At 37.9% G+C, this 27,878-nt stretch overlaps 1 protein-coding gene across 1 annotated transcript in view; it reads right to left on the bottom strand.

Moving 5' to 3' along the window:
* Positions 1 to 1,287: 1,287 nt before the first annotated feature.
* The window catches only part of LOC128861869 (uncharacterized), a 43,496-nt gene continuing 16,905 nt past the window's right edge, over positions 1,288 to 27,878 (bottom strand). The window contains exons 2-3 of the mRNA XM_054100244.1: positions 17,813 to 22,315; positions 1,288 to 3,844 (exon numbers count right to left, since the gene is read on the bottom strand). Of these exons, the coding sequence (XP_053956219.1) occupies positions 2,282 to 3,844; positions 17,813 to 22,315 (6,066 nt within the window). The 3' untranslated portion in view covers positions 1,288 to 2,281. The remainder of the gene's footprint in view (positions 3,845 to 17,812; positions 22,316 to 27,878) is intronic.

Genomic DNA, 27,878 nt, shown 5'->3' with positions numbered 1-27,878 from the left:
TTTTTAATATTATTTAAAACTATTTTCAAATTATTATATTTAATTTTATTTAAGTTTGATTGAATTTTATTTTAATGTAATAAGATTAACTATTTTAACTTAAATATATTTTTATCTTTATATTTTATTTTAATTTATTTTATTTCATTAGATCAATTTATTTTTCGATATCTTTAGTTTTATTTCACTTATTTAATTCAGCTTAGTATAATTTAATTTTAACATTTTTTAAATTATTTTGTGATTATTATACTTAATTGTATTTAAGTTTAATTTAATTTGGTTTTATTATTTCAGATTAACTATTTAAAATTAAATATATATTTATATTTATATTTTATTTTAATTTATTTTATTTCCCTTGCTCAATTTAATTTTATTTTCAATTAATTGAATTTTATGTAAATTTCGTTTGTTCAATGTAGTTTTTATTTTTTTATTTATTTTAAATTACATATATTAATATTTTAAAGTATAACTAATTTTAACATTTTTTTAATTACTTTCGTATTATTAAGTTGAATTTCAAGTAAGTTCATATTTATTTGATATGAATTAATTATATGTCACTTTATTTCATTTGTTTTAATTATTTTTATTTTTATTTTTTAAATTTCATTTCTCTCATTAGTTCAGTGTAATTCTACTTAAATATTATTGTAAATATTTTTGTGCTATTAAATATAGTTATTAATTTATAATTTAATTTGACATGAACTATTTATATTTTCATTACTTCATTGAATGACTGAAATACTATTTAAATTAATTTAGTTTTATTTTTTATTTTATTTAATTTTTAATTAACGACATTTTTTTCTATTTCATTTGCTAAATTTAAATTTTATTTTTTAAATTTAATTTAATTTAGTTTGATTTAATTTAGTTTTGTATTATTTATAGTAATTTAGTTTAATTTTATTTTATTATTTCAGATTAAATATTTCAATTTAAATTAATTTGTTTTATTTCATTCATTCTATTTATTTTTAATTTAATTTTATTTTGAATTTAATTTTCTTTTTAATTTTTTTTTTTGAATTAATTGAATTTTTTTCATTTATTCAATTTAATTAAACCTTTTTAAATTTAATTTTATATAATATAATTTAGTGTAATTTAATTTTATACTATTTTAGGGAATAACTATTTTGATTCAAATTCATTTGTATTAATTTTTTTTATTTCTTTATTTTATACCCTTTAAAATGAATTTTATTTCTTTCATTTTCATTTAATTTTAATTGATTTTTCATAATCTTTTAATTTATATGTTACATTGAATTTAATAAAATTTTGTATTGCTTTGGATTATTGTTGCCTTTGTAATTTTTCATTAATAGAAAACTATCAATTAACCTTTGGCTCATAAAACACTTATTTATACTTAAATTAATGCACCGATATAAGAGCAATAACTCATTTGAATCACTTTCAACGCTAACATTATCTTTCACTTTTTATTCCCGCTGCACAATTGACCGCTGTATACCACATTTAAAACTGTTCACTTTAAAAACTCGATTTCTATCTATTGTAAAAAGAAAAACAAAATTTATGCACACACGTGTACCCCGAGCAGAAGGACACTCACGCACAAGGCCTTAGGCACCCCCCATTAGCTGCATTAGCTCACACCGCAAATGTGAGTGCTGAATCCGCGTGTATATAGGTTTATGTGGTGAGTACTTAATTGTACTATATAAGCGTGTTGTACTTCGGTCGTCTCTTAGATGGTGCGTAAAACATCAAGCCGGATTAAATCGGTATAAACTACGGGCATATCCGCGAGTAGATTACGTGTTGCGTGTCTCCTGAAGCCCAAATTGCAATTAAAACAAGGAAATCAAGTCAACTTGGGATAGGTGCGCGACAAACATGATTATAGGTATATACATACATACGAGTATGATACTTTCATACACACTTATCTGGGAAACCGATAAAAAGTAGCAAGCAGCAACAATTAATTGCCAGAAAGTAACAGAAAAAGCAAAGTCGCTGCTGCAAGGAAATCCCAAGTGAGCCAATGCGCGAAAATAACACAGCATCAAAACATTGCCGCGAGGCACTTCGTGCAAATGCATGCAATAAAATCTTTATTTTGTACGTTTTTTTGGTTTTGCTTTTGCTATTGCACATAAAAAACTAGTAAAATGTTTTTTTTTTGTATTTGTTTTTGTTTTAATTCTACCAGCTTCATTTTTCACACTGCACCATTTTATTACACACTCACACAGCGAATTATTAACGATTGTAAATATGCAATTTTTCAATTACATCAACCGATAAAACTAAATAAAAAAAAACAGTAAATGAAATAAATAAACCACGCGCGTGCGACATACCTGTACGAATGCGTAGTGACACCTGCGATATCCGAAATACAACTGGCTATAGAGTTGGCCGCACTGGTTGTTGGCGAAGTAGTTGCTATGGTTGTTGCATCGGACGCTGTTATTGGCGTCGACGTGGACGTTGACGGTGCCGTTTCTGTTAACAGTTTAGCAGGCACTGTAGTACATTCTACTGCTGCTGTGTCGTTGACTGTTGTTAACTTTGTTGTGATTGTTGTTACTGTTATTGTTGTTGGTGTTGGCTCAGCTGGTGTTATAATGATTGTTGCTTCTGTCGGCGTTGTTGTATTTGTTGTTGACAGTTCACCAGCTACTATTCCTCTTCCGACTGTCGTAGCTGTTGTTTCATTTCGTTCGCTCGGCAAACCAGATTTAGCAGTCTGCTCAGCTGCAGCAGCGCTGCAGGCAACAGCTTCAGGAGCATGTTGTGGGCTCATGCCTTTGCCAGCCATGGTATTTTCGTTGCTCTTCGATATGTCGTCAGTTTGCGCGCCAATTTGATTTATAATCGTCGTTGTGGTCACCAGTTTTGTCTGAGAGACCGTGGTGTGAACAGTAGTTGTGCTCGTTGTTGTGGATTTAGTTTGCAGTTCATTACTTTGGTGGGCGGCTGTTGCTCTCGAATTTGGCAACATAGCTGCTGCGCATGTCAACGAATCGTCCACTTTCGTAAAGTCTATTGCTTTTGTTGTTAGTATTGTTGTTGTAATTGTTGATTGCTCAACACAACTCTCTGGTGTGGTTGCTGTTTCAACGATAGCTCTGCTTTTTTCGCCTTTTATTTTGTTCGCTCTTTCCTTACTTGTTTTGGTTTTTGACTCAGCACGCGATTCATGGCGGTGACTTGGTTGTGTGTACTGCGTTAGCTGTTGTGGTGGTTTTTGTTGTTGCTGTTTCTGCTGCTTCTGCTGCTGCTGCTGATGGTATTGTTCGCATTCGACTTGGCAACATGTATCACAACTTATAGTCGTTGTCGACTTTGCAGCAACTTTATGCTGCCTGCTTGACGAATCTCGGTTGCTACTGCTGGTGCCGCGACGCTTCTTCTCTCTGCGCGTGTGACTGTTGTTGGCACCGCCATCGCCGCCCACATCTTTATGCTGCTCTTTTTCTTGAGCAGCAGTAGCCACTGTTGCCGCAGTTGCCTCGACCAGGTTCAATGCCATCATCGAGGACCCTGTTGCTCCATTTGTAGCAACATTTGTGACATCTTTAGCTTGTGCACTTTTCGCAGCTACAGTTACTTCGTCGCTTTTCGTTCGTTCAGTTTTTACGCTCTCACTGGTAGCCGCTAGCGTGTCCTTGGATTTCGTTTGTATTGCGGTCGCATTGTCCTCGACGTTCACAGTGACCGCCTGCACTGGGGCAGAGCTGTCTGTGTTCAGTTGCATGTCGCTGCTGCTGACGATAAGCTGTTGTTCATATTGTTGTTGGTGACTTTGTTGGGGTTTCCGCGGCTCTCGGCTGAATTCAGGGCTCGATGCAGTCTGTAATATATAAACATTTATATAAATGTTCTGCCCGTTTTCAAAGCAATTTGGGAATTTTATTGGTTTTTTCTTCTTCAGTATTACCCCTTATATGCACAAATTCAGGGTATAATGAGAATAAGGTGATGTGAGTAATTTATTACATATATATTTTTCACTTTTTCGGTCTAGGACGGTGGAAGAAATAGGGTATTTTTTGTCTATCATTTAATCATTAAAATTATTAAAATTACTGAATAATCGAAAAAATTCTCATTTGAACATTTCTACACTAACATTGCATAATTTCACTTTACTTTTTATTCATAAAATCTGCAAAATTATTACAATAGACTCTTTTTGGTACTTCACAGTAAAAACATTATAAATGAATTTCGCCACATTTCTGACGTTTTTTCAATTAAAGACATCTTACTAAATTATGTTAAAGCGAAACAAACCATTAAATAATGTAACTCGTGCACTTGAAATATTTTAGTTACATGGAATTTCCATTGGAATAAAACCCTAGTATGAACAAGTAAGGAAGTGCTAAATTCGGTTCGAATCGAGCTTTATATACCCCCATACATTTTAGCCAAATATAATTTGAGCATACTGTACCTTTTTGGAATCAAACAAACACTGTACACAATACTGTAACTCTCATGTAACATTAGATGGACGGACTGGTAGTCAATTTTAACAAGTTTTATATATAAAAATTGCATGTGGCAGTTTTCACAATATCCCAGCAGTACTTTGCGAGCCTAATGGACTCCCATTTTCCTTGCTAACGGCTTTCATATATTGCAACACCTCGGTGAAAACGTTCCATTAGTTTATTAATAAATTAATCGATGGAAGCAATCTATTCAATTTTTGTCTCTATAAGTTTGCGAATTTTTGGTTGCGATAATGGAAGGCAGATCCATCTTTGTTTAAGTGTTCTACAATATTTTTATTAGTCCCAATTTTATATTCAAAGCCGGCAAAATAATTATATCTGATTCGGCCAAAAATTCTAATTTACAGTTTTTCGGTCCCACCACAAAACACTTTTAACTGAGTCAGACAAAGGTAGCAATCGTTGTCATGATTCCTGGCTCATAGTTCACTTTATACCATTGGCGTAGCAAATACTAATCGGTGGAGAGGATATAGAAAGTCTCCACATCCGCCAACCGCTATCTTGCTCTCATTGGATTCGACGGAATCAGCTACGTTAGCTTAATAAGTGGAGCAATATCAAGACGCACGCCACAAATAGGAGGAGGAGCTCGCCAGTGTAAGCGCCAGTTATTTATAACAAGTGAAAATTGTTTAAATTCCATTGCTGCATTGTTTTCCTTTTTTTTATTAAAATTCGCTACCACATATAGGGGCTAAGGAGCTCCTCAACTAATCAATCTCAGCTATTACATAGCCAATTTGTTAGCAAGCAACATCCCACACTATTTCTAAAAACGTTATTTGCCTTACATCTTTTTCTAGCGAAAAAGTTAAAACTTTATAAGAGATGTGCTTTTGCGGGATAAGTAACTGAACTTTATTTCGAAGTGGAGGCCTAAAAGCCTCAGAAGTGCGATAATGTCCATGAAAGTATGACAAAGTTAGGACACATTTAAGTACACATATCGGGTGCTTTTTAAGAGCTTGAGAATTTACAATTACACTAAAAAACGCATATATTGTAGGCAAAGCCTTTTTTTATTATAACCTGTCATTAATTTTTTGAATATGATTTCCGGCATGCGAGTGTATCCGCCAGGGCTATGAGTTACATATTCTACTCGATCAATGACGGCTTGAATACTGCAATAAATCGATTATTGTTTATTGTTATTATTTGCCAAATTGAGCCACCTTGTTGGAACGAGATATATAGCTGATTAATATTTGGAAACGCTCGACATTCAACGTAACGGCAGCTCCTTCCTCACTTCAAAAGGAATAAGAAACCCTCGATGCCTCCAGCGTGTAAACGGCACGAAAAATGGGCGAAATATTCTATGAACTTCGCTCACAGATTTATTTTTTTTTTAAGTAAATTTCCAAAATTCAAAAACGTTAGTCTCGTATAGAACGATTCATGATGACTTGCTAAACCTTATTGAACAGAATTGTCAACACAGTTTGCCATTCTCAGGTTAGTAGCTATGGATATAGATAGTTGTCATGCAGCTATACAAAAACACTCTATATACATTCGAAGCAATACATATGTGCCAACGGTTAGCCCGTCATCAAAGCACCGTTTAAATGCATTTGAACAGATCTTGTTCAGCTCTTTCAAAGAATTCTCCTTAAAGGCCTGTATCGACTTAAAGTGGCGTCCGCGAAGTAGCAATTTAAGTTTTGGGGGAAGGAAAAAGTTACAGGGAGCTAAGTCCGGTGAATACGGTGGTTGCTCGAAGATGTTTGTCGAGTTTTTCGTCAAAAAAGTATTCACAATATGAGCTTTGTGAGACGATACGTTATCATGGTGCAAGATCCATGAGTTTTCTTTCCACAAATTGGGCCGTTTCCTACACACATTCTCTCTCAAGCGTCGCATAACTTCCAAATAATAGTTTTTTTTTACGAGTAGCAAGACTTTCACTTTTGTCTGAGTTTCGGCTCATATGGATAGCGCCATTCAGATGCCTGCTGACTGGTTTGCATATAAAACTCATATACATACCCACGTCTCATCACCTGTTATAATGCGCGGGATTAATGTTGTGTCCGAATTCACTTGCTCAAGCATGTCTTCAGTCCCCTTCTTCCGATGAATTTTTTGAAAGAAGTTCAACTCTCTTGGAACGAGTCGAGCAGTCACGCGTCTCATGCCCAATTAATGGTGTAAAATGTTTCGAATAGATTCGTGAGACACGCTAAGGTCACGAGGTCACGAGTAACCTCTCTCAAACTTAAATGATGGTTTTCGAGCACATTTTCCTTGACTTTGTCGACGGTTTTATCCGTTGAAGACGTTGGTGGGCGACCAGATCGGAGCAAATCCTCCACGAGTTCTCGGAACCACACCTACGATTGACTATATAATTAAATGCCAAAAACAAGCTAATTGACAGATCACGCTCAAACTATGCGACTTCCCTGTTTATGTGTGGAAGTACATGTATACTTATGTACTTAAAGAGATAATTAAATAATCAGAAACTGCTAAACGTAATAAATATGTAAAAGTGCGTAAACGAAAATGTTTATGAAAAATTGCTCCGAAAAATATTATTCTTTATAAATTTGTAAGTACAATAACAAAAACAATGCTCATCTATAATACCAACCTTTCAGTAAGATCAACGAATGGCATTTCAGACCAAAAATACTCGTATACTCATTTCGACTATTGCAGAAGCTGCAAAAATGAGGAGGAGTTTCTCAGACAACTCCTTTATCACCGTTCCAAGTGGCATGCCAGTAGGTTTGGATACTTTGGCTAAGTGGATTTGCACTTTAAACAAAATGGTTCAACTGTTGGTAAACTGCTACTTTAGCATCACAATGGATAGGCAATGGTTTTAGTGAGTTGGTTTAAAAACCGAGTGACACTCCTATCTACCTACCTACCTTTCAGCGATTCCAGATATATCATATATATGTGTGTGGGCAAGAATATCCAGATTTGTTTCAGACTTTCTTGCGCGAACTGCGAACCAGCGAAAAATATTTGACTGGGAAAGGTATTTCTGCATTAAAAACGAATCAGTCAAAATGAAAGAATTGCTAAAAAAAACGAAAAAATGAAAAATAAATAAATAAAATAATTATTCAAATATACTCCTTATTTACTTCTTAATGGCAAAAACTTTTTAATTCAGTCCTCCTTTTTCCTAAAATATTCGTATGTTTACAAATGTAAATATTTATAGTGCCAGGATTAGGTAAAAAAGCGAACAAAAATTGCACAAAACAAATAACAAAAATTAATTTTCTTCCAGACATTTAAAGATAGAGACAGCTATTTAATCTTTACATATGTAAATAGTTCGAAGGTGAAAGCGCTGTTGTTGGTTGTTTTTTGTTTTCTTTTATGCATCATTGTGCATTTGTTTTCGGTTTGCGTGCTATTGTTGCTGCGTTTAATATCATCGCACTGTGATTGCTGTGCTAAATTCGTACTAACTGTTTTTGCTTACGTCTTACGAATCGATTTTCGTGTTGGACCGTATACATTCTTACCGACAACAATAACTTCTAATATGCCTGTATATATGCATGGTTCTATATATTTTGTTGACAAATTCACGCATATGGGACGAAGGACTCGGTGTTGAAGAACCAACTAATTAAACTGCAATCGTTTCACGTTGATTACAAGATAAATTGAATCTTATTTAGGAGCAAAATATCATGCGATTTTTTACTAAGACTAACTTGGCCGCCATAGCCGAATGGGTTGGTGCTTGACTACCATTCGGAATTCAGAGAGATCGTAGGTTTGAGTCTTGGTGAAACACCGAAATGATGAAAAAGTTTTTCTAATAGGCGGTCGCCTCTCGGCGGGCAATGGCAAACCTCCGAGTGCATTTCTGCCATGTAAAAGCTCCTCATAAAAAATATCTGTCGTTCGGGGTCGGCTTAAAACTGTAAGTCCCTCCATTTGTGGAACAACATCAAGACGCACACCACAAAAAGGAGCAGGAGTTCGGCCAAACACCCAAAAAGGGAGTACCTGCCAATTATACATATATGTAACTTAGGGCAAACGATTTTTTGGAAGTGAAAATGAATTTTGTCTTGCTGGATAAAATTTAACAGAAGCTTTTTTAATGCGTTTCTTTGTACTAACTTGTTTAAAATTATAAGATGTTTCCTTTGCTCTTAGGTAAGTAAAATAGAAATAATTGTGCGCGTTTAATAAAAGAAAAATTGTATTATAAGAAGAAATCTAAATCTAATAAATTGTGTGGTGTAATATAAATTAAATCATGAAGCGCTAAAATAAAGCAAAATTCGGGATTTTAGTTGCAATCAGGTGCAACCAAAACCAATGGTAATGTGGGTAAAGACAGATATCAGGTGTTCCGATTTTATCGAGAGGTACCATAGGGACTGAGGGACTCATATGTAAATACATATGAAATTAGTTACTTTTATTTATATTTTCCACTCATTTCTTGTTGGTTTTATTTTCTTTGGATAAGTGGAGTTTAGTTAATGGCGAAGAGTGGACTGCGTACTAAACTACTTATTAAAGTTTTGCGGTTTGCACAATTTTAGAGCTTGAAATACACTTTATTATTAGGTCCCTGAACATCAATATTCTTATTCCAATGAGATTCTAGTTTATGAATTGCATCCCTGAAGTGAAAATCTGGAAGGGCTGCAAAATAGGATGAACCGCAAAGCTTATTGAACAACCTTGTATAATAAAAGTGTTTTGTAAAAGGACTGCTTGCTGGTTTTTGTAGTGGGTCCATCACCGGCATAATACTTTTCAGAAAACTATGGGTTTTTTTAAATGTCTGGACGAGATGTTACATTTTTGAGAATTTTTCTTAAAGGCTTCCGCTCTGGCGACGGTCACGGCAGTTGAGCTATCTTTATGGAGCCTTAAATAACAATTCGATAATATTTTTGGAAGTAAAGGTATGGCCGTCGCTCATTGGATTTACTGGGAACGAGCCCTACCTTGTATTGGAATGTGTAAACGCACTGGTCAATAAATACTTGAATAAATCGGTCGATTCCGAATCACATCCAACCTGTTCAAGATGCATCTAGATGTTAGAGCGCCACTTATAATCCTAGCAATCGTCTGTATCTTCATTAGAGCATAAATCCGAGTCTAGCAAAAATAGCTACTACAATCCGATCGCGACCGACGTCCTCGCAAGTAGCTGTTTAGAGCAATCACGGATATGAGTTACATCATCGAGAACACCAGTAATATCAGCTTGTACTTCTATTGCCTGCGCCCTTTCATTGGGATATTTTGATTCAGTGATACTTGTAGAAAGAAACCGCCACCTACAATCGCGTCATCGTGGACCTAACGACCACTATGCGCTTCATATAGCATCATCAGATATATTCAACTCTAGAAGGAGCAATTACGTTCGCTGCTTCCATTTCAGCAGGTTATGGCACTGATTTCCACAACATGGATCGTACCTATATAACCATTTAATGGAGTGGAATCGACTTTTGTGCCCCGATCGAAATCTATCTGTAAATTCAAGAAAAAACATCATCATCCAAATTTTGTGCGACATTTTTTGTTATATCTCCACCTTTGGTTAATTTCGTTGGCGCATCCAATCAATTACAAGACCTTAAGCAATTCCTGCGCAAAGACGAGACGAAATCGGTTTTGGGACTAAGAGTAGCAGGGCAATTGATACAATGGAAATTAAACTGCAGTGATATATGGAACGTAAACTATTCATGCTACGGTATTTTTCAAAGTAATCAAAGATAACAGATCAAATATATTACGTGCTCACACATCAATCACTTATTCACAGGTGGATCTAAAATTACTCAAAGAGTTTGACTTTCAGCAATCCTATAAGCCTCCAAATTTCCAATCCAAGATCTTAACTTCAACTAAAGCGGCTGAGAAATAGCCGAACTTTAAGCATTTTTAAAATAATTAATAAAATTTTCTAATAGAAACTATTGATTTTCATTGTAGAACGAAACTTGTTTAATTATTCACTTAACTGTTTAACTTCTGAATGCTTAATAATATTCTAACACATTTTAAAACAGTTTTCCTCAAAACAAAACAACAAAACGAAATTTCAACGTTCTATCAAACCTCTGGTGTACTTTCTTCTCAATACAATACATTTCAAGCATTCACAAAAGTTTACCGGTCTTCCGGTAACTGTATTCCATCAATCGTCCATATACACACACACAGATACTTCCTCAGTGTAGCCATCAGTTTGTTCACCTCTTGAATCCTTTTGTTAGACGCATTGTTGGCGTCATTCGTGCCGCCTAATCTGTACGTTCCATTATTCCTTCGCGAAATATGACATTAAGCAAATTTGTTCAATTAATTGAAAAACTTTTACGTTGGCTTAAGTCTTTCGAAACTCAAACGTCTGGGTATTGTCATTGTCGAGCAAACAGATTTGAAAGAGCAGCTCACCTGCTGCCGTCGTTTTCACGTCACTACCCATTTTCTTTGTATGTGGCACGTCGCACTTTTAAATGTCATTGCTGCTACCCTTGAACAACAATAGTATCTTCATTGCCCTGCGTACATATAGCTTTCCTTCTTCATGTGACGAAGAACCTAGTGGGGCTGTTTAGTTCAAATTCATTGCCACACAGGTTTTCCGCGCCTAAACCACCATTTGCACCACACCTGTTTATTGCTTTGCTTGCCGTGCCTGTGTATATATGCATATACTTAGATAAGTACATACAATTTAATACTTGACGTTTGACTTTTTATCCAATCGCAGTCTATTCGTTCTTGCTGCATTACTTCGCGCAGAGATTATAAAATAAATTCCTACTTAGTTCTACTGACTTTTCTATTACACCATGCGACAGTAAATTATGTCCAGGAAAAATTTCAATTAATAAAAATATTAATAAAAATATTAAAAAAAATTGTTAATGAATTTTAAACCAGCCTGAACCAAATGACTGATGATAATAAAGTTTTGAATTTAGGATTTTTCGGCCGCCATAGCCGAATGGATTGGTGCGTGACTACCATTCGGAATTCAGAGAGAATGTAGGTTCGAATCTCGGTAAAACACCAAAATAAAGAAACGTTTTTTCTAATAGCGGTGCCACCTCGGCAGGCAATGGAAAATCTCCCGAGTGTATTTCTGCCCAAAAAGGGTATATACACATAATATATATATATATATATATATATATAATTAAATTTTGATAAAATAGTTTTAATTATTTATACTCATTTTCTAATATTATTTTATTAAATTTTTACTCTAAACTTTTGCTGACTTCACGACAGGAGAAATATAGTACAATAATTTCCTTTGAAAAGAAAACGAAAAACTTCTCACAAATTGGAAAAGCTACCTTTAACACCTCCTAAAAAAACAAAACGAAGTCATTGAGCGCAACATCATTCCGTGTAATGCAATTAAATTTGAAGAAATTATGTTCGAGCCAGCTACAACTGATGATAAAATACTTGCGATTGAAAAGTTAGGAAATATAAAAGCAAGTGGGAGTAGCCGAACTCATCAAAATGAATCAACGTAATTGCTAAATGCCTCCTTAAGTCGTATAAAATAGACCTGGAAATCTGTGAGTATACCAAAAGAGTGGCAGAGGTTGTCCAATTATGCTAGACCAATCTATAAAGAAAGGAAAAATACACGATGCAGCGAGCTAGATGTATTTTCCAAGATGAAAACGTTATACAGTTTGTCAGGTCACGTTTCAGAAAGCCAGAAGAAAGAATCCCTCGCAAAGCGCTAGATGCGCGCATGCTTGGTGAAAATCGAGGAGGCCATCTGCGTAGGCGATAGTTAGAAGATGCTGAGGACGATATAAAAACCATTGGAGCGACCACCTATTGTAGTATGGCTATGGATTGAGATGCATGGGAAATAATTAAAGGTTGGCAAAAAAGTCTTGCGGTATTTCCGCAAGCTTGTCTTTGCAAGCGCGTAGTTCTAGTTGTATTCGTCGCATCGGTTCACGCTAAAGCTTTTTGGAAAGCTCTTTTCACGTGCTAACACGTGTTTGATTAATTGTTGTTTGCTTTTAGTCGTTCGTGAGTTATAGCGTCGCAAACATGGAGCAAAATAAAGAGAAAATACGGCATATTTTACAGTACTACTACGAAAAAGGCTAAAATGCATCTCATGCTGCCAATAAAATTTGTGCAGTTTATGGACCCGATACAGTTTCCATTTCCACCGCACAACGATGGTTTCAACGTTTTCGTTCTGGTGCAGAGGTGATCGAAGATGTGCCACGGTCCGGAAGGCCTGTCGTCGAAAATTGCGATAAAATCGCTGAATTGATCGAAAGAGACCGGCATAGTAGCAGCCGTAGCATCGGCCAAGAGCTGGGCATGAGTCATCAAACCGTTATAAACAATTTGAAGAAGCTTGGATTCAAAAAGAAGCTCGATGTATAGGTGCCACACGACTTAACGCAAAAAACATTTTTGCCCGTATGGATGCATGCGAATCGCTTCTGAATCGCAACAAAATCGACCCGTTTTTGAAGCGGATGGTGACTGGCGATGAAAAGTGGGTTACTTACGACAACGTGAAGCGCAAACGGTCGTGGTCGAAAAGCGGTGAAGCTGCCCAGACGGTGGCCAAGCCTGGATTGACGGCCAGGAAGGTTCTTCTGTGTGTTTGGTGGGATTGGCAGGGAATCATCCACTATGAGCTGCTCCCCTATGGCCAAACGCACAATTCGGACCTGTACTGCCAACAACTGGACCGCTTGAATGCAGCACTCATGCAGAAGAGGCCATCTTTGATCAACAGAGGCCGAATTGTCTTCCATCAGGACAACGCCAGGCCACACACATCTTTGGTGACGCGCCAGAAGATCCGGGAGCTCGAATGGGAGGTTCTTTTGCATCCACCGTATAGTCCGGATCTCGCACCAAGGGATTACCACCTATTTCTGTCCATGGCGAACGAGCTTGGTAGTCGGAAGTTGTCCTCAAGAGAGTCCTGTGAAAATTGGCTCTCCGAGTTTTTTGACAATAGGGAAGCGAGCTTCTATAAGAGGGGCATTATGAAGTTGGCATCTCGTTGGGAACTCGTCATCGAACAAAACGGCGCATATTTGACTTAAATCGCATTATTATAACCAATTTTATGAACAATTGAAAATTCAATAAAAATACCGCAAGACTTTTTTGCCAACCTTTATGAAGGAAGCTAAGGCTCACAACCAGCTGTAGTGATATGAATGATGACTGATTTCCTTTGAAAAATGTATCTTTGAAATTCCTTGAAATTTACGAATGGATTATTAAAAAAATATTTTTTCTCTCCATTATGGGATTCACTCCTGTTCATCAGCAATTTTATACAATAAATAAAATTTTTACAATTATAAACAAAAAATAAGTAAATAAATATCAATTATCGATAAAGCGGATAGTCGAGCACTCATTCCAGCGTTTCGGTGGGGGTCCGGATGGCCTCGTAGTCCTCGATTTTCCCTTCATTGCAGATTTAGCCAACCTATTGTCACACATACGTAGCATTTAATTTTTTTACTCCCTTCTTCGTCTTCGGCTCTACCAGACAATGTCTTGCGTGTCACATATATCTCTAATATCCTCGCTTCGAATACGATCTGTCCTCTAATCGCAATGTAGCCATCTCAACCTTGGTCATTGCTTGTTGTATTGCAATTGTATTTGCTCGGGTTTCAACTGCATAGGTGAGTACTGGTCGAACGCATGTTTTGTAGATTCGGACTTTGCCTTTTAAGCTTAGATGCTTATTTCGCCATATAACATTGCGTAAGCATCCAGAAATTCATGCTGCTTTATTCATGTGGTTGCTTACCTCTGCTGTTGATTCTTTCGCTGATGTAGATAATTATGGTATGCCGGTAGCAGATTTGCATAACCTGCTCGATAGTCTTTCCAAAAATTACGAGCTTACACCTGAGCGGTTGCTTAGATATTGTTATGGTCTTCGTTTTGGCTACCGATATCTATATGTTAAATGCAGAAGCAGCTTTTTCGGAAGGCATTTAACTTCTGCTGAAGGTCGTCTTCGCTGTCAGACCCTACAACTGCAGCAGTGCACATTATCTTGATTTCATTTCCCAGCAAATATTCTCTTGCCCATGTGGTTTTACAGCCGTCCATAATCAAATTTAATAGTATAGGACTTAAGCTGCATCCTTGTCTTATCCCTGTTGCCACCGGTATTGATACTTCATAATTAGTGTTGACGGAATTGGCGTTTTCGGTGTTGAGATTCCTAACAATTGCAAGGACATTGTTGTCAATATTCCATTTTTTGAGAATTTCAATTAAATCTTTAATCAAAACCTTATCAAATGCTTTTGTCAGATCGATAAAACATAAAAAAGCTGGTATTTTATATTCAATAGCCTGGAAAATTACTTTTAAGTAAAAAATGTGTGAAAATAATACAAAATTATTGAAACTTTGAAGCCCTTTAAAAAATTAAATTCTTGAGAAAATAAAAAAACTGAGTATGCAGCTTTACTGCATCAAATCTATAGTTCCATGTGTAATGAGATTTCTACTGCATGACAAAAAAAAATATTTTTATTGCACAGTGTTATACTTCCGTATTAATTGTTGCTTTGTTTGTTTGATTCATTCACCTTACCCGTTGTCAGCCTAGTGGAATATTTATTTTCTTCTTCTAAGGAATAGTTAGATATGCGCTGAGTTACGCAGCAGACTAACGAGCTTAAGCCAAATAAAACAGGCGAAAAAAGACAGTTTCTGTTACCCTTTCTACTCTAATCATATTTTATTTTATTGTTTCGTTCACTTGCTGTAAATCGATTTTATTCCATAGCAATTTAAACTTAAATCTTGACTTGTTTTGCTTTAGTAACTGCTATTTATTCCAAGTATTTTTACTAGGATTCAGAAGCTTCGACTCACATTCTCCCACATTCGGAACCAAGGGTACATAATACTTATTTCTGCATTTTTACAGCAAAACACTTAACGAAAAAAAAACGCGAAAAAACATCTCGCCTACAATTTTCTTCAACATTTTTCTCGATAAGCTGTGATCTCGAAGGTTAGGTTAACCTAGTTGGCAATAAGCCACGCATAGACCTTTTGGTCCCTAGCGATACCAGATGGAGACCGACCTCTATGAATACCTGAAGTAGACATCATGTAGGATGTCAGCGCTTTTGGCGAATCTAAGTAGGGCTGGGAGCTCCGCTTTTGAGACGTCTTCCAGACCCTCAAACAATGGGGCTCCCAGACATCTTAGTCGCGTTTTTAATAATGCCGGACAAACGCACAGAAGGTGTTCTAAAGTCTCGTCAACATCCTCTCTGCATTTTCTGCATTTGTCGAATGCACCAGCTGCAATATTTTTATTACTGAGCGGCCGACTTTGGCAATGTTCGGTCTTCACATATTTGAGTAAGAATATTTAATTTTTAGCTTTTTTTTGCTTATTACTCGTATTCCGAATGTGAGAGAGATTAAACTTGTTTTAGTTTTTCATACGCGATAAAAGAACGCTTAAATAAGTATGAAACATTCGCGAGCGTGACAAATCTCATACATGGATAAAAAGGGATAACATTAAATGTGAATTTCCCACCGCTGATTTTTACATGAGATATTGTCTGCAACAAAGATTATCTTTGGTGAGGCATAAGACTTAGAATTGTGCTCCATAAAAATATGGTATAATTTCGTGCTCTTCCACACTTCTTAAACCTAAAACATGAAAAGTTTATAAAGGTACATTTTTCGAGTGAATGTCCGTTCGGTCTCAAACTAAACTGGGTGTTACATACACATATTTGTGTATGCGTATACTTCCATTTTGGTTACTGTAGAAATTTCAAAACCATATATATTTTTTTGCTGCTTAAGAAATGCTCTAATACCTTAAAATTGGCATATTCATAGGAAAACGGTGAATAAAAATGTCTAAATTCTTCCATTTTGAATTTAGGTGCCACTCTTTGGGTTTCCATTCGCAAAACTACATTTGTTAGTGCACACTCGTATGGTGTGGCTAAATACCTTTTAATAAATTTGTTAAACTTTATGGTGCTGTGGTTCTTGGGGAAAGTCGCTCTTATGGGAAGAGCTGGACACTGCAATAAGGCGCATGGCATAAGTGAACATGGCATGTAGTGAGCACGTAATGTACGCTTTCGATTTACTAATTCATGAACTCTTTGAGAAATGTAGCGATCTACCCGGCATATAAAATGATACACAAGGCTAGTTCGCCACATACCAACTTTGGATGATTTTAAATTTTGTAAAATATATAATCGGGCGAAACCTCACAGTATGGAAATGTCATGGCCTAATAATATTATGAATTTAAAAATGTTCCAAAGGATGGCTTACTTATTATATAAAAAAAATCGGTTCAATATTAAAACTTTGGCTGTCTAAAGTTTGCTTGCTAACTACTATATTTACTAGTTGCTGTAAACTATATTGTTTTTCCTACTCGCAATCCTTTACATATTTTCGCAGAGTGATATTATTTAACCCGTACATTTACACATTCCATATTTTAAGGTGCACTTCCTTCTATCCGCAAATTTATTCAAGATGCCTAGCATGCCACAGTTTGCAGCTTGTAGGTGTCTGGGAGCAGTGCCATTGTGCTGACTGTTGAGGATTCGTTCATTTAATATAAATTGTTTCATTAATGAAACATCTCAACAATGCCATGCAATGAAATGTATTGCTGCAGGGCTTCGGAATTATTATGCATTAGCCACCTAAGCTACTGCATATCTACCACCCCCGCTACCGCTCATATGTACCACAAAGTTTCTCAAGCCAAAAACAAAACTAGAAGGCACGACTTGACGTGCGACTTGAGCGAAGTATAAATCCAGACAACGGTTGCATAAATTAGCACACACCAAAACCGAAAAACAAAGTCGTAGAGTACAGGTAGACAAAGATATGTCAGCGTACTCTGTTCAACGAATACACTTTCAAAACGCAGAAAACTTACAAAGTTGTAAAACTTTGCTGCAAAATCATTGCACTAACAAATTTCATAGAAAAATAAAACAAACAAAAACCCTACAAAGAATGGCGACAACAATGTGGAGAAAGTTAAATACAGTGGCAAGTTAGACGTGTCGCAGTTGCAAGCAACCATGCAAGTAAAGGCACGTTGAAGTTGAATGCAAACACGTGCTGCGGCGCCTGTAGGTATGCTAAAACTAGCGTTATCCGAAATGTCTATGCACTGTGACACAGAATATTCTCAGCGCGCTGTTATAAGAGCAAACTAAGAACACTACCACACACACGTACACACAAGTGTTCGCGAACTCGCTCACCTTGCCTCGAAGTTGCAAACATTGCGAACGCTGCTCACTTCTGTTTTTGCCTGTCGCTGCTATTTGTTGGCTTAGTAGACAGCTTGACGCTGCGCTGGGCGCTGTGCCACCCGAGTCCTCACTGCGTGCATCGTAGAAGACATCGTCGTCGTCGGTGGCGTGTGCGCTGGTGCACACTTCTAGTTGCTTGACTGCTTCCGAAGAATTTTTACTGGAGCTATTTTCATTATTTGGCTTGGCATGGGCGCGTTCTCGTGGCATTTCATTTTGTTGTTGTTGCTGTTGGTGCTGTAGTTCTTGCTGCATAGCTGCGCTGGTATCTGGCATGTAATTAGCACCTGCAACTGCTACGGCAGCAGCCACACATGACTTTGCGACGGCCAGAGACTTTGTCGGTGTCTCACATAATTCTTTACCGCCAGAAGTGCCAGCGTATTGCGTTATTGTTGTCGCTAATGCTGTGTTTATTTTCTCCATCGCGGATGCATTAACTTTCGACTTTGACGACCTCATTGTGGTATTTTTGCCACCCCAACTACTGTCTTGTGTCAAATTCTGCTCTGCCGCCTGCTTTTCCTTTTTACGCTTCAATGCCGCTTCTTTTTCCCCTTTAAAATGACCTTCTTCGAGTTTTTCTTGCCGTTCGCCACCTTCTTTTGGCAGTTTTTCCTTACGCCTTTCGACTGATGATTTTTTGGCATCACCTTCATTTTCATCGCTCTGCTGTTGCTGGGCGTTCTTTAAGTTTGCACTTAGCTCTTGCATGTCGGAGTGCGTGGCTGGCGATGGCGGTGGTGGAGCTGGTATGTCCTTGCTTCGGCGCGCAGCTGACAATGCAGCTTGCTTCGAGACAGATGTGCTGCGATGGTGGCGTTTGCCAGACTGTGTTGCAGGTGCGTTTCCGGTCTGTTCAACACTTAAATATCGCGCTTCATGCTTTGTTGAGCCACAAACCGCGCCTCCACTTACTATCTTAGCGCCCCCAACAACCTTAGTCGCATCATTTTGTTTCGCATCGGCGGACTCCAATACAAGATTATTATTGTTGTTATTAGCAACTGCTTCAGTGGCGACAAGTGTCTCACGGCAGCTGACCTTAATCGCATCCATGTTAGCAACGTGCGGCAGCGCAGCTGGCAAGCCGAGTGGGCAGTCGATAATTTTCAAACCCTTTGGACTGTGACATGGACTTTGGCGGTCCGTACGATATACACTGTTGCTGTTTTTGTCACAGTTAGATTCTGCTGGATGTGGCCTTGAGTTGGGTGCATTCGTTTTTATCTTACCGGCGGCACTGGGTAAAAAAGTAGTTGCCGTTTTGGGTATAGCGCCGGTGGCGCTTGCCACTAAACGATCCAGTGAGGGATATTCATGGTGGTGTTTGTAAGATGCTTGCCCGTGAGCATGACGTGCACGTTTTATAGGTTGTGGCGGCATTGTTGACTGTGCGTGCTGTAAGCTTGTTCTGGGCGCCGGAGTAGGCGTGACCGAGATGTCTGTATGCGATGAATTGATGGCGCGTTGTCCGTGCGACCGTTCCTTAGTAAGCGGTAAGGTTGTGATTTGTGGCCCCTCCTTGGCCGCACGACGCCTCGGACTCACCTCCGCTGCCTGCGCTATAACATTACCGTGTTCATCTTTTACGTAGCTGTTTTCAAATTTACCCCTTGCGTCAGTCACATCACACTCTCCCGTACCACTCACGTTGCGTTTCATCTCCGACTGATATATGCTACGCTTTACATCATTAACATGCTTGAAGAAATCTTGCGCATACTTGTTTTGCTTCAACTCGAGTTGGTCCTGTTGACGCTCAAGCTCATTCGAACCGGCACTCGCCGGCAGGGTGCCTGCTGCCGTTTTACGTGGGATACCGCTGTTTCGCTGAGCAGCCAGCGCTGCTGCAGAACCACCAGCACCAGGCACACTGCCGTACATGTCATCAAAATCCGAGGAGAAGTAGCTAGACGAGCAATCACAATTACGGCACTCATAGCGGCAAGTATCCGAATAGCTACACTTTTCGCCGCCATCAAGACTGCAGCGTCGACATTCGAAACCGAAGCGACAGCTTTCTGAACTGCCAAAGTAACGTCGCTGTGCGGAAGTGCACGAAAAAAGCGAGTCACCCAGACTAGAATCACTCACCTGTCCGCCGCCACCAGCCACACCACTGAAACTACCACCGCTGCCAGCGTAGCGAAAACGATTGTACCGATGCGAATTATCGCTGCTACGCAATGAGTATTCGCTTAATATAGAAGCGCGGGAATCGCTCTTGTACATTTGTGGTAATTCGTATGGATCGACGAGGATCTGCGAACCGCCAATAGGACGACTTGTAGCGAACAAGAGCGAATTTGAGGGTCCCATATTGGAGCCGCCATAAAAGGGGTCCCCCATTAGCATTTGTTGTGCCTCCAGGCGCGACATAGTGTTGTATTTATGCATATGCTGATGTTGCAACGAATCGCTGGATGAAGAGGATTTTGTGGTCAAGCGCTGATTTCCACCGCCTGCCGTTGGCGGAGCTGTAGCCATTGGCGGCGTATTGTAAGTGAGCATATAATGAGACTGTTGTTGTTGATTGCCACCACGATGGCTGCCGCGCACGCGTTGCTGTGTTATAAGTATGCCGGCGCTGCTAGACGGGACACCACCAAAACCAGGCGATTGATGATAGTGGTGATGCGGTAGGGTGGCACCGCCGTGCAGTAAATAACTATGTCCCGAGTGCTTAAATTGTTGCTGCTGATGTTGTGTCGGCTGATAATTGTATTGTTGCACTAATTGTGAGTGTTGTTGTTGGTGTTGGTGTTGCTGCTGTGGCAACTGCTGGTGGTGCACCAATGGAGTTGCATGATGCGCAAGACCCAGCTGCTGTTGTGGTTGTAGCTCTACACTTGGCGTTGTTGTTGTTGCCGTGCCAGACGAAGGCGAAGACTGTTGAAATTGTAAAATCGGATTGTAATCGCCGGTGATTGCCACAGGTGTGGTCTCTATTTTGAATACGCCCGGATTATTCGGATTGTATGATTGGAATTCAAGAATATGCGAGGCAGGCAGTTGTCCGCCGACAGAGCCGTTTCCAGAAGTTTTGCTGCTTCCCCCCAATGCTGCCTCATTGAAGTTGTCACTGACATGTATGTTGCTATTCAGTGCGTGCGTGATTAATGGACCCCCGGAACTATCGAATTGATGTTGCAATTTGTTGAGTGGTTGTTGTTGCTGCTGCTGCAGTGGAACAACGGCATATGGTTTTACCAATTCACGCTGCGCCTTGACCGACCTCTGACTATCTGCTGTTGCCGTTGCCTGCTGCGCATAACAGTATTCACAATCCTCTTTAGTGCACTGTTGCAGGCAAAGCTCGCAATCAGCGTAAATACCCTCCTCTCTGCCACTACACTGTGATATGGGCGTGCCTGCACTTCTGGCCGAATGTGACTGAGTTGTGTGTTGTTGTGCATGTTGCACATGATGTTGTTGTTGTTTTTGTTGCAGCTGTGTTGATGCTTGGGGCGGTAAGCTGCTTTCCTGCTGCTGATGCTGCTCTTCATCGGACGGTGGCGCGTCTTTGAAGAAAATCTCTTCGTATATATTCTCCTCGCTGCGTGAGTGCGATTTCTTGTTAACGCCTGCCATGCCAGCCAAACCGCTTGTGAAAGAGTTGCGCTGTCTCTCCACGAATCGTTTTGAGCTCTTAATACCCTCCTTCAGTAGATAATAGTTGAAACTTTTAATGCCAATCTCACCGCGTAGAAAGCGACGACCGATCTGCATTTTTGTGCTGCCACCCGAGGTGGAGGTGGTAGGCGTTAGCGTACTTGTGGCAGCTGCCTTTGTGGTCGATGCGCCACTATGCACTGAGGCGACCTCCTCGCGCGCCTGCTCTGCCATACACTGCAAATCCACTGCCATGCCATCGCTATACTGTTTGGTCATTACAGCTGATTGCGTTTTCGAACGGCGATTGCTGTTACTGGCGGCGCCGGTTGATGCGGGCTCTACACTTAGATCTTCGTTCACTTGCACGTCTTGCGTTAATGTACTATCCAAGCAAGGACTGCCTTTTTGTTTGTTACTACGTTCACGTTTCTCATGTTTTTTAACCGCACTCTTCCCCTCCGTATAAGCTGCGCTACGTTCTAGACTGCGCCCACGACGTCCCACACTACCTGTGGCGCTCTTTGATTGACTCTCCGAGCGTAGCGGTTCATCTGAGCTGCTCGAAACGTCATGCTCATAAGCAGTTCCTCTATCATGCAATTTACCTTGTTGAAGAAATTCCTTTGTCAATTTACTACGTTTTCCCAACGAGCTGCTGCCACCAGCTGCTACATTGCTAGCTGTATTGACGCCAAGCAAACTTTTCGCCTTCCCATCGGATTTTCCCGAGCAGCTGTTACGACGCAGAGGATTCGCTAGGTGACTTATGTCATCTGTGTAGGCTGGATCATCATAAATGCGGTCCCGCACTGAGGATACTGATCGGTCTTTAGCCTGAAAAGCGGAAAAAACAAAGAGACAATGAGTTAAAATATGTAAATCGAAATACAATTCAGCTAAACTAAACTAAGCTATGCATTGCCAGTTAGTTTTGAAAATATGCAAAATGAGTGTCATCAAATGCAGAAAATTCATATTGGTATGGTGAATTGTGGCATGCTTGCATAATCAAACCGTATCACTATTTTGCACAAGCGTTAAATTCTCAACCGTTAAATGCGCACCGCATGCGGTGACATATCGCATTTCGCAATACGTGATATGCGTGTAGATATGTGTGCGTGTGTTTTTTTCAATGGATTTATTGTGCGCTGTATAACCGGCATTACGGAAATGTTGCTGGAAACGGAAATCTGATTGAAAAGTTTCCCGTTGTCGCTAAAAACCGCAGTTGATGCGTAGATGCAATATGAGAGTAGTGAATACTTGGACTCATATGAATGCATGAGTGTAGATGTGTGTATATGCAGTTCAATGGAATAAAGGCACACTAACAACAACAGCAAAGCAAAATCAGCTTAGCGTTAAAAGTATTTGTATTGAAGAGCAAAATATTATAAAAACCACCTGCCACATGGCGTGTATTGTTTTCGAACTTCTATGGGTGATCGAAATGCTCACAAGCACACACACACATACACATACATACCACATCTTTTATCTGTTGAGCTATTTTCAATTGTGACTATTTATACGATATATTTCTATTTCAATTGCCTTCTATTGCATTAGCTGGTACAATGCTCACCCCGGCGTATAAGTAACCTACTTTCAGTGGGAATGTGCACGATAACAGATTTTATTTAAAAACAATTTCCAAATACTCCTAGGATATACAAAGTGGCAGGAATTCAATAACAGGTAGCACTCAACTTTTTTCCAATAATAATTTTAAATAAACTTACATACATACATACGTACACAGGCTAAGGCTAAAACTTCCTAAGGGAGCTGCTTCGGTTTAAAAGTTTTAAATACTTATTTGCCATAGCCCGGAGAGATAGAATATGGAATGTTGAGAAAACATACATACTGCGCTCTGAGTACGTTTATAATAAAATAAGGTAATGAAATAAGGAGATTTATATTTTTTAATAATTTCTTTTATTAACTTATGCAAGGTAATTTGTTTTTGCCACTTCTCGTATTCGCAGAATAGCATAGCTTGAACCACTAATAATTTCAATCTAAACAAAAATATAGATTGATTTGAATGTATTGCAGATTTGTAGCATACCATATTGGTTGGAACGGTGAGCATATCGTTGCTGCAATCGGATGCCCTGCATGACCAAATGGCACCGGTAGTGGTTTGTAAATTTTATTTATTTATTTATACACAAATAAGACATAAAAAATATTACTCTGATAACAAAATAAGATTAAACAAAATAAAATAAAGATAAATTAAATAAAATAAAGAGATATTTATAAAAGAGTTGAGAGAGTTGAACAATTGTTAAGTCTCAGGAAAAAGTATAAAGTCAGCAGCCAGTTTTAAATTGTTAGATAGAAAATTCCACAACTGTGTAGCCCTAATAAAACACTTTTGATGTAGCAGAATACTTGAAGCATGGCACAATACCACATTGCTCAAAAAGTTCAAAATACACAATTATGGTATTTCCCAAAAGTAAAATTGTCGTCTTTAAAGTGCTCCCCATCAACTGCAACGCGCTTATTCCAGCGTTGAATCAACTCTATTTTCAGAGCCGTTTTCAATTCGTTTTTTAATTCGCAGGGAGCCATGTCTAGTGAATTCGATGCCTGTTGGATGGTATTCGCTTCGTTCTTGGTAAAAAATTCACGGATAATGCGACGGTGCGTTAGCATGGTGCAAAATTTACGAATTGCTTCGCATAAACGTCTCATAACGCCCAAAAGTCTAGTCCTTATTAACTATTTGACTTAGGATGGGCTCTGAGGGCAACTTCTTTGGCCCAAAGCCCGTTCTGCCCCTCCCTTCTGCAGCCATCAAAGTCGCGGTTAGCAAATGGGTTAATTTAACCCACAAGGCAGCTGATTGGACTGATGACGGGCGACTTTCTGTGGGTGAAGCACATTGAAAAGGTACGCATCTCAGACAGTGTATTCTTCCCAGCTTGTGAAGAGGAGGATGAGACGGCGCACTACTTTCTGTGCGTATGCCAGGCCTTCGCTCGACTCAGGCTTGAGGTCTCTGGCACTGATGTGTTAGAAAGTGACCATTTGGCTCGGCACCACAAATCTACTCAGATTTCTTCGGAGATCGGGTAGATTTAAAGAAAATAAAAGGGAATCCGAGTGTAGTACAATGGACTTAATTGTGTCTGAGTGATAGTTGTCCCGACTAAAACTATTTGACCTTATAACAAACTTGCCTAATGTCTCGATTGGGGGTCGTACTCATAAACACACGCCTCGTCTCCAATAAAGATGTGTTTAAAGAATGCTTGGAAGGATTCAGTTTTCGAGATCAAGTCATTGGTGCTTTGGCAATATCAACGCGGTCCTTGTTTGCATGGAATACAGATCCATTGCGACCAACTTTGCTGCAACATGACGTTTACCCAAATCATTAACTACGAATAGATCCATGGCAGAGTACGCCAGCTCTCTATTGGTTAAGTGATTATTGATCAACTTTTCTTTCACTTTACTGATGTTTTTATTAGTTTTTGATATCAACGGCCGACTAGTAAGTTCGCCCTCCTTGATGGATACACGATCTCTTCTGAAGCGTTCATGCCAATCGTAAACGACTGTTTTTTTTAAAATATCATTACAGAAACAGCTTAGTAATATTTCTAATGTTTTCACACCTCATTATTAATTCTTAATGTAAAATTTAATGCAAACCCTATTGTTTCAAATTCAAATTCATTTTTAAAACTGGAAAATATCGAAAACAAATTATGCTAAAGATGTTAATCACAGGTATGGCAACCCAACAAAAAAAAGTAGATCTCAAATCAATTAACTTAGGGCGTCACTTGGCGTTTGTTCTGGTAACTTTTTGATCAAGAGGTTACAAGGACGGTTTGACAGCGAAAGATGAGTTTGAAAAACGGATAATTTGGAGGATACACTGCAGGCACCATTTTTTAGCAAAACCTCTGAAATGTCCAACGGTATTGTTAATTAATGGCTAGAATTTCTTCATCCATGATTTGTAAGAGTAGACCTGCATACACTCTTGATTGGGTAGTATTGGTACTAATAGGGTTTTCACTAGCTTGATTTTAATTCTCCTATAAAGAACAATATTTACTCAGTTCATAGCCACCATTAGGGGTGGGACTATTCGAATAAAAATTATTCGAATAATAAAATCTTTTATTCGAGAGGTATTCGTAATTCGAATAATATTTATTCGAATTTTTTATTCGTTTATTCGAATAATGCTATTCGAATACCTCACTATTCGAATACCTTACTATTCGAATACCTTACTATTCGAATACCTTACTATTCGAATACATCACTATTCGAATACTTCACTATTCGAATATTTTTGGTAAATATTTATTTAAATTAGCGGACTACTAATCGGTTTATGTACAAGTGCATGCACCATGAGAAGGGACAATGTAATTTTTATATTTTTAAAAGCATTTTCTCCCTGATGTTAATGAATATATAGTGAGGTATTCGAATAGTAAGGTATTCGAATAGTAAGGTATTCGAATAGTGAGGTATTCGAATAGTAAGGTATTCGAATAGTGAGGTATTCGAATAGTAAACTATTCGAATAGTGAGGTATTCGAATAGTAAGGTATTCGAATAATGAACTATTCGAATTATTTGAAACGAATAGTATTATTCGTTTTATTCGAATAATGTTTATTCGAATATTATTCGAAAATAATCCCACCCCTAGCCACCATTTGATTGGTCTAACAACTTGAGAATGGAGAAAATAACATGAGCTTATATGAAGGGTGGTTAAGTTTCAAGGGCCGGTGTTGATTTTGAATAAAATAAAATTTTTTTAAGAACTTATTATCATTTCTTTTTATTATGATAATATTGGTATGGCTCAATTACATATGGAATAAAATATTGGCCAAATAACCGCCGTGGCCTCGGCGGCACACCTCCATCCGATGGTCCAAATTTTCGATGACGCTGAGGCATAGTTGAGGTTCTATGCCGTTAATGTGCCGAATTATCTCATCCACCTCGATGGTCGTGAGTTTTATTCCTGGAACCCTCTATTTCACTAATATAAATAAATAAATAAAATGTTTTTCAATTAAAATAAGATAAATAAGTAAAAATAAAGCTAACTAAAATAAAAGAAATTTACATAAAATAAAGTAACTAAAATAGAATAAATTAGCATTTCCTAAAATTAATTAAGGAGTTAGGGGTAATCAGAATTATTAATAAATTTGATTTTGTTTTGTGTGTGCTTAAAGTAAAGTTGAATCTACGTAGGCAATAGCAAACTATTATATGGCCCAGGAATAGATGACACATTGTAAGTAATTAAGTAATTCGTTTAACTCTACATAAATCGATAGCAAAACTTTAAATACGTTTTTCTCAAAACCATGTTTTTGAACTGATGATCACTGAATCTTAAAAACCACTTGGTAGATTTCTATAAAATGTATACTGATTTTGAAAAAAAAAACTCGTGCCTGGTCGAAGAATTTTTTTTTTTTAAATTTCGATTTTTTTAAACAATTAATTGTGGGTTTTTTTCTCGAAAATTGGAAAAATATTTCTTGAGGCCGCCATATTGTTAATTTTGAAAAAAAAAAATTTTTCCATAAGGCACAAGATTATCTATTAATAAAACTATTTTTTCCTGTCCGATTAATTTTAGATGAGTCTCCAAGGACTTGTGACGATCACCGCAAGGGACTTCTGGAGAAACGGGATCCACACAACCAGCGATAACTTTTACAATTATAAATTTGTTTGGTTGAAAATTTCCTTAAGTCACGTCGAAACATGATGTATTAATGCTATATTTTTATTTTTGTAAAATAAAGCAACTGACTAGCAAAAAAAAAATTATTGAAAATCATCCTTTTTCGGGCCTCTGACTACCCCTCACCCCTTTAAAAGTTGAAATAAATTAAAATATTTACCTTTACAACTTCGTCTTGACCGTTTTCTTTTCCTTAAACTTTTCATACATTATTTCAAAAAGTAATTCCACATGTGAGTGTACATTTAAAACAAAAATAAAGGTAAAGCAAAATCTAAATAAGTATTTTAAAATCATTTTGTTTAATTAATAATTTATTAATTTAAAGCACACATTCTTTCCTATCAACTTTTTATTGATTTTATTAATTATAATTAATTATAAATTCCTGACTCAGCCAATAGTCCTAATTATATACGCACTTGCAAAAGTACTGAGATTCGTTGAAATCCTTTGTTCATTCAGGAATGGGCCAATCCAATGCCAATAATTACTTAATCGCCACATTAATATGCCACTTGAAACATTTTCAACAATATGTGCTTGCAACCGCAGAGGCTTCACGCAACTTATTAATTTTTATGCCCGCGCCCACTTAGGCACAAGGGTATTGAATGTTTTATTTTCCATTCAGCA

This window comes from Anastrepha ludens, chromosome 4 (genome assembly GCF_028408465.1).
Source record: "Anastrepha ludens isolate Willacy chromosome 4, idAnaLude1.1, whole genome shotgun sequence".
Classification (NCBI taxonomy): Eukaryota; Metazoa; Arthropoda; class Insecta; order Diptera; family Tephritidae; genus Anastrepha; species Anastrepha ludens.
Note: the sequence above shows the minus strand (reverse complement) of the source record. Positions and strands in the feature narration are given on the sequence as shown.